Source organism: Electrophorus electricus, chromosome 19, assembly GCF_041902795.1.
Source record: "Electrophorus electricus isolate QZ-2024a chromosome 19, ASM4190279v1, whole genome shotgun sequence".
NCBI lineage: Eukaryota > Metazoa > Chordata > Actinopteri > Gymnotiformes > Gymnotidae > Electrophorus > Electrophorus electricus.
In genome coordinates this window covers 11,632,331-11,649,700 of record NC_137515.1, presented here as the reverse complement: position 1 = coordinate 11,649,700, position 17,370 = coordinate 11,632,331, and the positions used below count along the sequence as shown (strand labels likewise).

Here is a 17,370-nt window from a genome sequence, read left to right as displayed (position 1 = left end):
AGCTCCAAGTGGCTGCAGATAAGTGGGTAGGTAGCAGGAAATATATAAATGTATTCACATGCTGCCAGATTGCCAAAATCAGCGCAACGTGCAAGAGCATTGAAAGACAAGCCCTTAATTAGAACTGAATGGGCGGAAGACGAAGGGTAAACCAATGACTCCCACGATGATGTTCTGGAGGGAAGACATTTCTCTGTTTTGTTGTACTCACTTTGTTGAGAGGTCAGTTATGAGGGTGTAGAAAGATCTTAAAAGGACTTCAGAGTGCTTCAAGCTCTGTGAGGTCTTTAATCCTCTGGGTGAATATTTTGTTTTGGGTGGTAAATATTTTTGGAGAATTGTCATCTCTTCTGTGTAGCTGGAAAAGTCATGGGGGTAATATAAAGAAATTCAATTATGCTTTGAGCTGGGTGCTAAAATGACTTTGTCACTGAAAGCTACCAGTTACAAACAGCATGTTTCTGATATTTCACACCACAGCTAAAAAAAAAAGTGTTAAGTTATAAATGAACCTTCAAGGCCTTGTAGATGTTCATAAGTCAGACAGAGACAGACAGAGACAGAGAGAGACAGAGACAGGCACAGACAGGACACTGGGGTGGGCTTTCTGCTCCACAGCACAAATGCCCCTTATAGCCAAAACGCTGCTAGCCATTCTTGAGATACCGGTGCTATGGATAAACAAATCAAAATACAAACATGCCATCATCAGTTTGGGGAATTCTGGTCCACTTGAGTAAGGGGAAGGAGAAACCTCCCAAGAGAATCTCAAAAGGCTTCCTTAGGGATATTTTTCATGGCAGCTTGTCTTTGGACCCTGAGGGGGTGATTCCATGCCAGGATCTGATCCAGAGCAGGTAGCAGGAATGTTTATGTCTCCAAAGTGCAGCGCTTTCATTTCTGATTCTCTTCTACAGTGCTGAAACATGAGACTCCAATAGCATGGGAAAAATCATAGTGTCCAGAAGATAAAACCATGTTGACTAGTCTGCAGGGCCTAATTACACAAGGTGGTGTCGGAGCATCTGGGGATGTTAAGCTTGCTCAGGTTGTGGAAGGACAGGCCTAGAATGAAAGCCTTAGAGCTAAGGTTTTTTTTTCCTGATTTATTGTGCATAAAACATAAAAGGGTTACTTTTGTAATGCATGTGTGTCTATTGTACATTTGTGTACTGTGCTTGTATTTCACCGACTTGCTTCTTATAACTTTATGTATGAAGAAGCGGAATAAGATTTCTTGACTTTGAAGGGAGTAGGCCACAAATCCTCATTTAGTGGCGTGTGACTAAACAATGTAGGATAATGAATATTCAAACATTTATTAAATAATCAACCTTTTATTGTAAAACAAATGAGGTATTTAAATGTATTGCAAGGCTGAAAAAGTGTGATAGCTTTTGCATTCTGTAATGGAAACAAATACAGTGGGGGAAAGGTCTATATTTCCTCATATAGTCTTAACACAATCCACCTAAAGCAGCAAATGACTTCTGCCCGGCACCTCTGGCTGCTCTAAGTTCGCTCTAGCTCATGTGCACTGAGATGAGGTGAGTGGAGAGGGCGTGATGCACCTTTGACTGTGGTCTACTCTGTGTACAGGAGCCCGGATCCAGTATGCGCGGATCGGCAACGACGTGACCATGCAGTGCGGCTCCCTGGACAACGATGCCTCAGTCACGTGGAAGGTGAATGGGACGGACGTGAAGGCGCAGCGGCGAGAGAAGGGCCCGCAGCTCACCCTCATGGAGGTGGACATGAGCAGCAATGGCCTGTACAGTTGCTTCCAGAACCAAAACCCAGATGGGCAACGGCGCGACCAGATCACGCTCCGTGTTGGCTGTGAGTGTCCCTGTTGCCCTGCTAATGTTGATTGTATTTTTTTTTAATGCTTCCCTCTACTCTTCATTCTTTGGAGTGGATTCTCTGGTCTCCCCCCCGCCCCCAGATTCATCCTGGCCCTTAGTTTGACCCAGTGTACTGTTTACTGTGCTGCTTTCACAACTAAACAAGCCTCTGCTTGCTTATGTGTTTGACCAGCCTGCCCTGACAGAGTGGCCAAAAAGCTTGTGTTTGGAAACCCCCACCGTGCCTCAGAAGAGCCCCATTAATAACCACAAGCATCAACATCTCACAGCCTCCCTTCCCGAATATCCAACCCTCATCCACCCCTAAAAATCCCCCTCACCTCCACACCCTGCCGCCTCTCTCTCTGTGTGGGAGTCAGAAGGGGCCGAGCACCGTGTCATGTCTGTTAAGCCGTGGTGATTTATGGCGCCACAGCTTTGATTAGCGGTGGAGTCGGGGGCAGGTTGCCGGACATCTGACGGAGCTGTGCCGCTCAGGATGGTCCTGTGCCCCATTTCACTGACAGACAAGGAGCGGCCAGCTCCATCTCCAACTGCAAACACAGAGTGATCCTCACTGGAATGTGTACACAGTTTAATGGACTGTTATCTCATTTGGCTGAAAGAAGCACATAGGCCAGGTCATTAAGGTCTCGCAGCTTGCGACTGTGACGAATGCAGGTGGTTTGAAGGAGGAATTTGGTGTGTCTCAAGGGAACAGTTTCTCCCCAGTTCTGAACATCTAGAAGCAAATTATTATAGAGAGCTACACTGTGCCATGTACCTCTAATCAATAATGGTGACTAGATGCTTGCCATAACTGTCTCTGACAGCAGTTAAATGCACTAATTAAATTAGAGAAATTGGAAGACCAAAAGAGGAGATGAGCTTGCTTATGACTACAAGAGGAATATGCTTCCTCAGCTGTGTATGTGCTTACTGGGCCTTTGAGAATGCCACTGTGGAATATCAGTGAACTCACATGATTAATGGGTTCTAACACTCCACACGATGTGTTTCTTTGTCAGCCAGGGCGTACATTAATAATGTCTTACTCAAAAGAGCATGGTTTATTTAATTTGGCAAGTGACAGTGCAGATTTACGTGTTTAGTGTCTCGAGTCTTTTCCTCTGTGCTCTGACAGAGTGGCGGCCTGCAGCTTTTGCTAAAGGCCATTTTTTCTATCCAGCAACCTCCACACTCCCCCCACCCACCGCCCATCCACCCCACCCCAACACTGCGGCCATGCCTGCTGCTTTCTTTTTGGTGCATCCCATGTGAACAGCAGGGCGAGCAGCTACTTGCAACATGCCTGATAAGTGTTGAAGCTGATTGGTCGAGTGAGCATGGCACACTCCAGTCTCGCAGCCAGAAAGATACATCAGTCGCTCGCAACCACAGGACCACCCACCAGGGACCCTGGGGACATGGATGACGTTGGCCTGGCCAGCAGGAATCCTCAGATCAGATTGTAACTCAGCTTCCATTGTAAGCCTGGAGGCAGGCTATTTTTTACCCTGTAATTACAATGCCTAAGACTGTAGGCAACCACAAGTGACCACTGGCTTGGGTTGTTACCAATTTTGAAACTGTGGTATCTTCCATCAGTGTTCCTGTTTAGAAACTGTGTGAAGGTTCTGGAACAGGCAATAAATGTGATAACTTGAGAAAGGTTGCTGGGCTTTGTGCAGTGAGACTGTGGTGTTTGATTCTTTAGGCACAGACCCTGACACACCTTATGCTTTTGCATTCTTTGGGTCTGCGATTGTTCCATTTGAAGTCTCCGGATTTCCTTCTACACATCCACTCTTTCAATGACAAACCATCCCTACAAGCTCCACACTGCCAGCATCTCACCCACCTCAATATTCTCCAGATATTGTAGTTATGCTCTGCCCTCTGGTAGCTGTAATCCTCCTGCTCCAGCATGCCTTTTTATTCCCAAACCACTCCATCCAGAGCTTTACAATTGAAAGAAGTGATTGAAAGAAAAATTCAGTTATCAAGCAGCCCAATTCTCATTCGGTTGCCAGACTGTGGTATCAGTCCTAGAATAATGCATGTAAAGCTGATGCATGTAGACTGAAAGAAGGGGAACAAGTTGACTTTTGTAAAGTTCCTGTCACCCCCCGTGCTGTGGCTCATCTCTGCTCCGCTAAGAGAGAAAACACTTATGACTGCATGTTCCAGCCACCGCACAGAGATGCGCTGTACAAGCAGAGGAGATGAGGAGTGGAAGACTTTGCCTGTGGTCACTACTGAGAACCTGCTATGGGGAAGCCGGCCATGCCAACGTCGAGTGCCAGTGTTGGAGTCATCTACTGTGTTTGTTAAGGAAGAGAGTTGGGTTGAGGCGGAGAGTCTTCTGCCGTGGTTGCAGAGGGCCATGTTATGCTTGTTTGGTATGCTTGTAAATGTTCCGGACTATCAAACTTTATTATTTTTGCCTTAAGAAGGAAAAACATATGACTGTACAGCAACACCACGAATACATCTTCATACAACAGCAACAATACAATATACTGAGCATAATCTCAAGTGAGAGAGTAGGCTTCCCAAGGGCCTTGAGGGTGGGTTAGCGGATTGGAGTTGTGCTATTTTTTTCCTTTTGTATAAGCATTCAATTTAAAAATATATCTTCAGTGGCACATCTTCATCAGTGATGTGCACTGATGATAAGCCCACTGTTGTCATGGTTTCAACTGATAAACCACAAATGTGGAATCTAGATTTGTTGTTAAATTAATGCTGTTCAGAAAATCTTTCAGTCTACTTTGGCCATTGGCAATCCCCTCTCTTCCACATCATGAGTGATCTTCTAGCTTTATGTTTTCCAATAATTTTGGGAACCCTTAGATGGTCCAACTTTTTGTTATATCCCACCTTTCATCATGCTTGAACCAAGATCTTGGGATCACTGAATGTCTAGTATAGTTGTGCTGGGAGCACAAAGGTGGCCTGCCTGCAGATCACCAAGCACTGGACTGGGAAATGCTGCTCTTGCACTGTAGCCAACTCTGGAACATATTGGCTATTACAACAAAAACAAAAGTAGTTATTCACCCCAATCTCCAACAGGACAGACATCCATTATATTTTTAAATGAGTTTTGTTTTAAAATCATTTTATAACAAATATGGTTTGTATTGTATTGCTGCTAGAGACAAACTAAGCCCTTGTTTGTATTTTGTTAAGGACAGGTTCACCACACTGCCAGCTTCTTTGAGCATGATTGATATTTTGTTTACTGTTCAGATCCTTTGGGATTTCAGAGAATGAGTTTGACAAACGTTGCGTACACTAATTCCATCAGCTCTGGATAACAAAGGCCAGGGAAAGTCACCCTGAGAGGAAGAGCCAGAGATGGGTTTTCATGAGGATTTCTTTGCTTTGACCTAAAGCATTGATTAATTATTTAAAACATCCAGACAACTGCTGATAACAAGATTTATGAGATTTAAGTCTCACACACTACTGAAATTAGTTCTGAGACATTGGAACTAGCATTATAAAGAAGACTGTAAGTTAGCTGAAACATATAGAATACCTAACATCTTTCTTCATCTCATCAAATCTACCTGACTCTATTAAAACATGAATGCTGTTTTGTCAGGAAGCAGATAGTTCAATTGCTCTGTGTGCTAATGCTAGTGAATCAAACTTAGCGTTTTTGATGGATTTGGCATCTTTTCAAGTGAGGGGAATTTCCTGGGCCAATTGGAAACATTTTATCCCTCTGCTGATATTTTTTGGAGGGAGCTTTTTGCGTATGGGGAATGGGGAAAGAAATATATAGACATGACAGCAGTGCCCTTTTTTTCACTACAGATTTATACCACTTTGCTGGTTTGTCTCATCCTTTGGGAAGCGGCGATGCTGAACTTTAGCTGTAATTTACAAGACTGTTCCTCCAGGATTTCCTCTCTAATCAAATTTTCTCCATTTCATCTATCTTGTGCGAGTTCTCATGAAGGGAGAGGCATAGAGAGCAAAAGGGATGAGGTAGAAAGAGAGGTGGGGTGAAAGAATAAAAGAAGTAGTGAATAGGGGCTCATTTCTCTAAAACCCACCAGGCCCTGCATCAGTAAATTCAAATGAAGTGCTGACACCTAATGAAAATGAATATGGGTATTGTCAAACATGTCCCCATCTTTAAGATAGATGTCATACGGCAAGGCAAAGGGATCGATAAGTAATTTACATTTTTTTGTGGTTCATTTCACAATGGCATAACAGTATTGTTATTCCTGGATAGATGATGATGGTATCCGTTCAATGCCAGACCAAACATATCTGTCTGAAAATGAAAACATTTCAGTCTCAATCTAAAATAAGATTTTTGATCAATGAAATGTTAACAAGGGAGACGGACCTTGAGAATGAGTTTAGATTCCAAATGACATCATGTGGAATTCCGTGTGGCTCCCACTAATGTGGCTTGAGTGAAAAACATCTGCAGCACCCCAAAACACACACACACACACAAATAGAACATCTGCATTAACTCAGACCATCTGAATATTTCATCTGAAATCTAATAAACAGTAGCTAAGTTTTAAACATTATCTAACTTTCTCTTTATGTGCTATCAAAATGGGCCATGCGAGAATTATAAACGTTTTTATGAGTAGCCACTTAATCTTGAGACATTAACAGACAAACAGTGGGAGGTATTCACAAGGCCTTCACAGGATGTAATACCTTTACATTTTAATATAAACAAGCACTCAAACACTGGAAGGGAGAGAAGTGGCAAAAAATGTTGGATTCCAACTCAGGCTTGAGTTAAAAGAAAGGAAGCCAAATGCAGCAAAACATCTTTGGGATGAAGTTTGTCTTTTTTTGTTGCCTAATAATCCATAGCTATCGATCTTGGGTTGATTAGAATTCTGAGTGGTGGGCTGTTCCCCCTCCACCCACATGAGGTATGTCATTGCTGGATGCAAAGTTAGCTTAACCTGATATAAGCCATACGAAGCTGTTTAGCTGGGGTGGCTTAACTTCAACTTAACTTCAAAAGATACATAGTCTTCCACCCCCCCCCCCCCCCACACACACATACATACATACTCATCCATCAGTTCCCTTAGGGCGGAACGTATTTTGCTAGACTTCTAAACTCTTACCGATCAGTGTCACCGCTGAACATTTAGCAGATTAATAGTCCACAGGTCTAAGCTCTATCAGTGCAGTGCATGGCTGCCATGATAGTCCTGCTCTGAATAACCTTGAGGAAGTCTAGGAAGTGAAATAATTTTTAATGGTATTCAGGGACTGTTTCCTCCAAAGGAGCCTAAAACCTCATGTAAAGTTAATGTCAGATTATGACAGTATTTTGATGTACAGTATACAGGTCATTGAAGATGTAGCCTACTTATTCTTTCCTGTTATTAAAGCCTATAACTCAATCAGATCAAATTTAAATATAGTCTCAGACATATGTTTTCTCAGCATGTCATACAAAACCCTGTAGGAGTACTATGGTTAATTCAAAGCTCCTGTCCAGGACCACCTCAGAAGTGTGCTGGTGTACTGTGGACAGTTGTGGGTAGCTGCCGTCACTGGTCTTCCTAATTAACATCTTAACCAAAGTTCTGAAGCACCTGTGTTTAAATCTGTGTGGACTAGCAATGGAGACGGCTCTTCATAGGGAGAGCACACCACAGTAAACCAGCGGTCAGACAGAAATGGCAGCTTGCCTTTCCAGCCCCCTATCGCACAGTGCTCTCTTTTCACTGGCATTCACACATGTAGTCTTTAGAAAATTGCAAATCCATCCAATTCTAACAACATGTAAAAAGGTTTAAAGTCGTTCTCAGTGATAACAAGCTACACGCTGGTATTTATTAATTTTTTTTTTACTATATATTTACTATGCATGTTTTCCCCCCATTTACTTAGTGGAAAAACATCTTTGGGAGTCTTTAGAGTCTCAGTCATGGGCCTTCTTTTTGCTAGAAGGCAGTGAAATTGTTTTTTTCCAGCCAGTGAATATGGAGAACAGCTGGGTTAAATGATAAATAATTCAATTACCGGTGGTAGCGCAGAGACTCCTTGAAAAATAAGTCAATACATAAATAAGGGATAAAAAAAAAACTTCACTCCCTAACTAACAGGTGTGGTAGACTCCGAGATTAGTTTTATCACCTTCAAAAAAGGAAGATAAATTATTTCAGACTAGCTCCTATTCGGAATCTCTCAGAATACAGTTCATTGGCTCATCACAGATATGTAAAATAATAGGACCAGTTTCACGCTTCAGTGCCTTTCCATTCAACACCTCAGATACACATTTTGGAAATTAAGGAAGGGACTGAATGCTAAGATGTTCTAAATGGGTAAATTAAATCCTGCAATTCCAATTAGAGGATCATGGTATCTTAACCAAACTACAATCACTTGTCATCAAAGGAAGGCAAGCTGGACTCTAGCAAGGCTATCCTGATTTTTCACTGGATGCAGGACTCTTTGGTTTAAGATGAAAAATAAATGATGTTCATTATGGATCTCAGCCAAGGATATAAATGATGTAGAGTAAATACTGGAGCCTATCTTTACTCCCCACAGGGTTCTTTCACCTCAGCTGTAATGAGGGCAAAGTCAGGTCCATGCTATGAATTATTAAAAAGCAGTGCAATTACAAAAATTACACTGCATGCAGTGGAAAGGCTAATAACACAAGTTACATTAGTGCTTGCCTCCAACGATGGAGTTTAAGTCATGTAATATGGAGTTTGCTCTACTAAAAGCAGGTTTTAGGTCTGCATTTCCATTTAGCTCAGATCATTTCAATGCACTTCTCACCAAGGTTCACGAGCAACCTGCCTTTTCTTCCTGTTCATCAGCTACTGCTAAACAACTATGGGAAAATCCATTAGAGATGCAGCAATTGCTACACAGAGAAGCATCAGGAGACTCTATTATACTATAAGAGACTGAAATGTCTGGAGACAGTTAGTATACTATAACACAAAAGTACCAAAGGAAATGATATTTACTTTACCAAACAAGCAGATACTGTCTCTCTTTCTCTCTCTCCTCACGCTCTTACATACACACATACATGCACTGACAACAGCTTGAACAGGACGCAGAGAGAGGTCATTAAGAATGACTACATCACCGCTGTTTCATGATTGGAACGAGGCAATTACTTTAACAGGGCATTATTGATTTTTGGATTGAGAGAATTTCAGGACTAACCATCAAAGTCAAGATTCTTCAAAACAAGAACCCTTTAAGTACAATGATGTATGGTCACCTTAAAGAGCTGTTAAGAAAAACAACATCCCTATTTCTCTCTTTCTAAATTCATTTGTTTACTGTAAACCAGTAGAAATGAGCTTCCCTTATGTCCTCACCTGTAATTCAAAGCCCCAACCAGCATGGTTGTGCAGGGGGCAGGCCTTATCAATGGATAGTGGATGCAGAAGAACACATGACTGAGCCCATGTGTGAGCTCTCTTGAATCGCGGTGCACAACAGGCACCTGGAAAATCCCCAGTGCATGCTCAGAGTAAGCACACTGTGCAGGTCTCAGGCCATTTTGCATAGTTCAGCCTATAGAGGCCTCCATTGGTAAAAGATGATTAAACAGTTTAGCATGACTGTAACAAACATTTGTGCAAATTTGTTTCACTGTATTTACTGCAAAAATTATTTTGTTTGGAAAACCTTAAAGAAAAAGAACTGAGCATTTGGTCAATAATTATAATAATTGTTATTATTCATTGATTTTGTTGGGGATTATATTCTTGATTAAATTGACCAGGTAACTCAGATGATTCTACCTTAGAATTTACCTAATGTTTAATCTAATGTTTCTTCGTGAAACTGAACAATTGTAAGTCACTTTTTTTTTTGTTGTTGTTGCAATACCCAGACAAAAGACATGGCCTCTAATGTTTCCAGATGGAAATCTTGATTACCATTGTCCTGGTTAGTCTCAGTCACTATTGTAGACGTGGGCATTTCTGTGACCAGCCCTGATGCATGCTTTGAGCTGATAAGACATCTCATTTTCTCTGGTGCATTTCATCATTATAAAGATTATCGATATCCCTCTCCCTCCCCTAATGTTCAAAGCAATACACTTTTGACTAATGAATATCATTAAAAGAATCAGTATGTATGAGTGTAGAAGTTCAGCTCATCGGAATAATGTGTATATATGTGTGTGTATGTGTGTGTGTGTGTGTGTGTGGTGGTGGGGTTGAAATGTAAATGTGTGAATATCTGTTGGTTCCTTCCAAGTACAGTACAATATCCTCTGGATATGGTATGTTTGGTTGTCAATTCTATGCAGTCAGTACAGTGTACTGTAGCTAATCCATAGAGCAATTCAATTAGTGACCCTGGAACCAGGAGACAAAGACAGCACTGTCACACCTCATGAATATTCACAACATGAATGTTCATTATGAATATAATTATGAAGCTGAGATCCTGAAATTGAGGCTTTGTTTACTTGTACCATCAAATATGCTATTAACTGAGAATATTCACATTTTAAATTTGAGTTTAGCATCAAATGGTAATGCTGCTCTACTATTTAAAGTGCTGAGCATAGCTAAGAAATAATCCTTCTGTCCTTTATCATAAATGACTGACACTATTAATTGGCCACAATGCAAAAACTTTCCCTTCAACACAATGGAAAAATGCATACAGTTCTTTTGTAGAATTTATACCATGTTAAAATATAAAAAAGCCCAGAACCCTTCAAAGGCACAATACTCTGAAACACGATAGTGCCAAAGATAAAGACATTTTATAGTGAAGCTCAGGATTTTTTCTATTTCTTAACAGTAGAAGATTTTCTATTATTCTACTTTAGACATAGGTTTTTCCCTTTGCCCCAAAGGCACTGCTGAGTTTACCAAGAGTAAGACTTTAGTTTGACTGTAAATATACTGGAGACTTTGCAGTCTGTTCACAGCATCTGATTAAGTTTGTTAATCAGTAAAAAGCTGGTTTGATTTTTGACCCAGAAGCTAGAGCATTCTTGATCATATGTGAACTTTGACAGACTGAGAGATGGGCACTTTTGGCATCAGCTGCAGGGTAAGTTTCTATATGTTGGACTGGTACCAGCATCCGTCAGCTTTAACCCAGCCATCGAATGGCACACAGCATGCCTGAGCTTCCCTGAAGCATCGCAGCACAAACCGCATCTGTAAAATGAGCACATTTTACATCGCAGCACAAACCTCATCTATAAAACCTCATCTGTCAAGCTATTAGAATTTAAGCTAAAAGAGTTCTATAATCATAATGCCAAACTGCTGATGGGGAAGTGCTCTCTGACCCTCCTTTTCCGAAGTATGCTGAGGAATTTTTGATAAATGTTGATAAACTGATAAAGTTGGTTAGCTGAAGGCTTTGTGTTTAACATTTGCTTCACTTTTCAATTTCCCATCTGGAAGTATAAACTGGTGTTGTGACTTTTTAAGAGTTCATGGCAAGTTTTAAAATAGCATTGCTTGAGTTCTTAGCACTTATAAAGTGCTAGGTGCAACTGACGTAAGAATTTAATGGGCAATGACTGAGGCTGAGCAACAGAAAGAAAACAGGAAGTCAAGTGGAACTCTGAAAGGCCACACCAGTGGCTGACTGTAAAGTGTAAGTCTGGACCTCATCTAATTGTGTTTAGAAGAGTCTTTAGGATATTCTAGCATCTTAGTTGTCATTACAGAGGCCAAAGATTAATGAACAGTTTGCATGTGTGTGGATAAGGCCTTGGCCAGAGGCTCCTCGGTAAGACTTACACTCGGTAAGGGCTTACACTCGGTAAGACTACACACAAAGGACATTCTTCAGTTCCACTATTTTATTATTGTGCATACAGAACTGCTTGTATGTCTTAATACATTTTGTGCAGTATGTTTGGGGACCAGTGAGTAGCTTATCAAAGATGCTAGTTATTTATTCCATGTAGAAAAATGGATGTCCATTTAATATTTGAACATCTCTCACTTCCAACCTAATTATAGAGCTGATTACTCTGCCCAATCTTTAACTGACTTTATTATTCTGAATGCTTTGTTTCCTGCCAACTTTTTATTGACATGAATATGCTCTTAGAGATGAATATTGTGGACAGAAAGTTTGCTCATGTGGTCTTTCATGCCTCCAGCAATTATAACAATGACAGTTTGGCTCTCAATGAGAGGCATGAAAATGAGGAGCACTCAGTCCGAGGACCACTGCTGAAATGGATCACATATGTGCATTACCCACAAGTCTGTTAATAAATATCCCTACTGAAAGGCCATGGAAAGCATATTAAATGCTGTCAAATAGTGACACAAAGTGGTGAGTACCTACTATAAATAGTGCGTGAAACAAGCATTTGGCTGTTCTAAATATGCCCTCTATGTATTACAGGTAGGGGGGGGGGGGGTGAGGGGGGTGTTTGTGCCTGGAGTTAAAAATGTGAAACTAAATCCATATTAGACCAGTCATTATCCAGCAGTTGTCCAGAAATCTCTTGTGTGTTCACACCTGGCATCAAATGGGCTCTGGATATAGCCAGCTGTCTGCTGTGCATCCGGATTTCCCCCCAGGCTTGTCCTTACTTGAACCTTTCAAACCCTATTTTTGAGCAGGATGTGTTTACACTCACTCTGGACATGGCCATGGGGCTTCCCAGTCTTGTGCAGTGCTTTACTACCTGCCAACCTGCTCCATGTTGCTGTCTTTCCTCAGGGCCCCCAACCAATGTTTTAATGGCTGGTGTAAATGGGGCCTTGGCCACTGTAATTCCATCATTTAGTCATTCTGCACATGCATTATTTTGATGCATTGCAACTAGTTATATATACATGTGAACATATATACATATAAATTTAATATCAGGCAGCTGCATATTTTATGTGCAAGGATGTGGGCTGTGTAGATTTTTATCTCCTTACACACACTCACAGTAACTGCTCTGAATGGCAGCAGGTTGCCTATTTTTCACTGCAAGACCACAACAAGGAGTATGAACAATGTGCAGCCAAAGGCTTCTCCCAAAGGGTTTTACTGCTTTTTACTGTAGATTATACTGAACCTTCAGAACTAGAATTGCATAAAAACACTGGACTTGGTTTATTTAACATATGTGGGAAAGACCAGAAAGGCCAATATTTTCACTTTTTTGGTGTAAAGCTCCTGCGCTGTGGCCTAGGAATTTGAGGACATTACATTCCTGCGTCTGTGCACATTATCTTTTCGCTCATATATATATATATATATATATATATATATTTATTTATTTAATGTTCTTTACTATATGTCTAAATATTTTTGACCTCTGATTGTAGGCATGTTCAGTGGTGTTGATGATGCCCAAGAAGTGGTGGGTCAGAGGGTGAGTCACTGGCTATGGTCTGCTTTGCCAGGAAGGGGAGGCAAGGAGCCTTAGTGTGGAAGACCACTATTTGTCTAGAGCAATATCACCTGTGCACCATGTATGACTCTGACCTCTTCCCACCAACATACACATCTACTTTATCTCTCTCTGTGTGTCACAAGTTCTCTGTTTTTGCCGATCTATCTTTTGCTAAAATTTTAAATTGGCTGCAAAATCCTGCAGGAATTGTACTTTTACACAGCACTCAGTGAAATGATATGAAAAAAGCTTGCCAAGAAAGAAAGCTAGGGCAGGCAACCATAATTCTAGGGCAGGCTGCACTGTCAATGAAAAGACATTTCACATGGAACATTTACACACTTTGTAATTTTACAATCACAAGAATTGTTTCTTTAATCAATGAATAAAAAATATGGCCCCAGCATTAACATCCCATTTTTGAACTTGGTGTTTTGCATTTGTGAGTGTTCATTTGATCCTGATAGCTATTTGAGGAAATGTCCAGCTACATCAGGTTTTCAAATGAAATGTCATTTTACCTATTAGCATGCTAGCGTGTTAGCATCACTCATATGTGTTTGCTGTTTTGTTTATTTTTGTCATAGTTGTGGTGCTTGCTCTCTTTGTGGAAGTGGTAGCTCAGTGGTTAAGGTACTTGACTTGAAGCTGGAAGGTTGCTGGTTCAAGCCGCCCCACTGCTAAGCAAGGCTCTTAACTCTCAAGTTGTACTCAGTCATAATTGTAAATTGCTTTGGATGAAAATATCAGGCAAATGTTATTTGGGAGGCTTACAACTGAAGGGTTTATCATGTAAGGGAGTAGTCATTAATGCAAAACCATTAACTTGCCTGTAGGCCTACAGCTGATGTGAGACAGTCTTCATAATTTGATTTAGTCAACATGTTCATGCTCACTGAAAGCCTTTTTTAAATTTTAAGCTTGTGTCTTTTATCTGTTACTTTCCATTCTTTGAGGTCTCTCAATGTTTAAAGCATCTAAACTTCCACTGAGGGATAATCTGTCATTTAAGAGGTCATTAGTAAGCAGAACTAAATTTAAACAATGTTTACACAGAAAGATAGTTGGATTAATGTGCATGGCCTATTACAGTAAAAAATTCTCAGAGAGAATGTGGAATTTATTATTTATTCTATAGCATGTGCTATAGAGACTGTGTTTCTCAGGTCAACGGACCAGTTAATAATTGCGTTTCCTTTGGAAACCTTAACTACATTAAGTATCAGCAACTGAAGAAGGAGCATCAGAAATCTTGTCTTACACACATTCTATTTATACAGGATCTTTTGTTTGTTTCTTTGCATAACATACAAGTATTGGACTTGGCACAGTCAGTGCTGGTGTAGAAGACACTAATTGCCTTTTACTTCTCAGTGGAAGCCATGCCTTTGTGGATGCTGATGGTCAAAGGACCACAGACCAGTGTTTTGGAAGACTAATGATCTTCCCGTGTTTCGCACCCCATCAGATCAGATCAGCACATGCTTCTGCTCATGCAGGCTTCTCTCCATAAGGCCCACTAATACTCTGCCTGCATGTGGAGGCAAGTTCGTGCCATCAGATAAGTGTGGAGATGGCACGGGGTGGTCTAGCCTTGGGCGCAGATTGGAACAGTCACTGTGTAATCTCCTAATCCCATTAATTATTACATATAGTGATTATGGAGAAAGACATAATCCTTGGGAAAGCCTCAATCCTTTTAGGAAGATGACTGGTAGGAAGATCAGCAGAGCTCTGCCTTCACACTATTTTTTAAAAATCTTTTTATTTTTATTTTATTTAGCCATTTTTACAAAGAAAAGTGCATGCCTACCTATATCATGTAGAGCATTTTTCAAAAATGATGATGCATTATTTATTAGAGATGTGTATGGGATACAAGCACTTGAGATGAAAATACAACATTTAGTCAAAAAGAAATTAATGCAGAAAAAAAAAACATCAGTAAGGCAGCTTAGTATTAAAACCACACTGTCTCTCAGTGGCTCTCTGCCTGCTGGTAAACAATATTAATTAGAGGCTGGAGAAGGAATCTGGTTTCATTTCTGCAAAAAACTACATCTGTGCAGAGCAGGCTTTCTCTCTCTCTTTCTTTTTCTTTTTTTTGCTTCTGAAATTGTGTTTTCCAATTTGTAAATGGACCAGATGTCTGGGAGTGAATCTGTGTGATTCTCCAGAGATGGAAGCAAGCTGTCTGTAGAGGCCAGGTGATTTGTTCTCATTGTGGACTTCGTTGGCATTAATCGAGACGGAGGACTGGGCATCTGGCCGGCCCATAACTCAGACCCTAATGCGAAATTGCATATTTTGCATGAATGCTGGCTGCACCATGGCCCGCAGCCACTGCTGAGTGCAGGTCGAGGCAGGATGAGGTTGGGTGGGGCAGGGTGTGGTTTGTGTGCTGAAGAATGGTACAGAGTGTGTGTGGAGATAATGAGAAGTTCAGCTGAGATGTCCACTGAGGTCAGTGTTTGTGCCTGCCTGTTTGTCTCTGGTGGTCTGGGCCAACATGGCCAGCTCTTAAGAATAGCTAGTCCTTGAAATACTCGGAAGTTTGCATGTTTCCACAGCTTGTCCCAAACCAAACATTCTCACTGACAACTTAAGTAATATACCTCTTGACATCTTTTTGCTGAATTACAACTTGTATCATATATACTTATAGTGTCATTACTGTAATGGAGATTGATACTGTGGTTTCCATGGAATGGTGTGGTAGTTCAGAATGGTAGTCTACAACACACATGACTGAAATATTCATGCCCTGTACCTCGTCTGGCCACAAAGGGTGTGTTTGCTTGCATGCCCATACCACACTTCCTTAGTCTTAAGGAAAATTGGTGCTCCATATGAGGACACCTCCCTCCTTTTCTAGACTGCAGGCCAGGGAGATGAGGACAAGCATGATAATCCTGTGGGCACTTACGCCTTCCGGCAACAGACGTGACCCTTGGCCACTGATTACATCCTTAAAGAGCCACCATGTTTGTGGAGAGGACTGTGGCTTGAGCGTGCCATAATCGGTTCCCCTCTCCCCTCCTTACCCAGATCCCTAAATTCAATATGCAGTGACAGCTGCTGCATGTCACTGTGCTGGAGGCAGTCTGTCCCAATTCACCCTCTCCTAGCGTTCAAATTGACTTTTATTCCGCCCCTTCAGGATTCGCTTTTTTTATTTGATTGCTGCTGACAGTTTGTAGCCATATGTTGGAAAAAGAGGTGTGAAGTATCAGCCTGCATTTTGGAGCCAGTTCCTCTCCTTACCTGTTTGTTTTAACCAGTATCCCATCTGCACACAGGTCTTCTTTATTCCTGCATTATGTAAAGTTCCAGGTAAAGTGTTCCAGGTAAAGTGATGGTCCCAAGCAAGATGTCATTTTAGTAAAGATTTACACTTGCCACCCAGTTTATTTGAAAGACATACCACCTATATTCACTGGCCATTGGCCACTGGCCACCTTAAAATCTTACTTTATAGGTGTGCTGTTATAGACTTACCCATATGCTACCAGCACAGTTTGTCAACCACCTTCTACCCCATTTGTTACTGAACTATTTCTGACCACACAGGACCACTGCTGACTGGATTTTATTTGGCCAGCAGATAGTTCTCAACACAGCTGTCGTGAGTGTTGTGCTGTTAAACATATGTCAGGCACAGCAGTCTTGCTGGAGTTTTATATTCAATGCTGTGTCACTGTTGGGTTGAAAGGGGCTTGCCATCCAAAAATAAGCAGCCAACAGTGGTTCTGTACAGATGCAAAAGTAGAAGATGGCTAAATGGGCAGTGAGTACAGCTCAACCACTGGAGCTGTTTATGTTGTGAAGAATATATTTCTAATATTCCCTAGACGGTGCGAGTGTCAGTCCAAATTGGATACAGCACCCTAACCCACAAAGTGAACAATATTTCAAGCATAATGATGATGATAACTATATCGCTAATGGTATAATAAAGCTAAGAAAAATACAGAGATTTGTTTTAACTGTGAATAATTTTTACTCATTTTGAAATGGTTCTAAACTTGTGGCAGAACCCTGATATCTAAGTCTGTATTGCCATTGGTTGGCAGAAATCAAGCCCCAAGAGTATCTCCTGCAGGGACCTTTGGCTTACCAATCAGAAATGGTAATCTGCTTGATATTTTCAGA

General features: G+C 41.1%; 1 protein-coding gene across 4 annotated transcripts in view; it reads left to right on the top strand.

The window, feature by feature from the left end:
• Nucleotides 1-17,370, top strand: part of cntfr (ciliary neurotrophic factor receptor) — a 105,996-nt gene that overhangs the window by 57,972 nt on the left and 30,654 nt on the right. For all 4 annotated transcript variants that reach the window (XM_027010375.3, XM_081702534.1, XM_081702535.1 and 1 more), the window contains one exon: nt 1,600-1,839. In XM_027010375.3, coding sequence (XP_026866176.1) covers nt 1,600-1,839 — 240 coding nt within the window. The remainder of the gene's footprint in view (nt 1-1,599; nt 1,840-17,370) is intronic.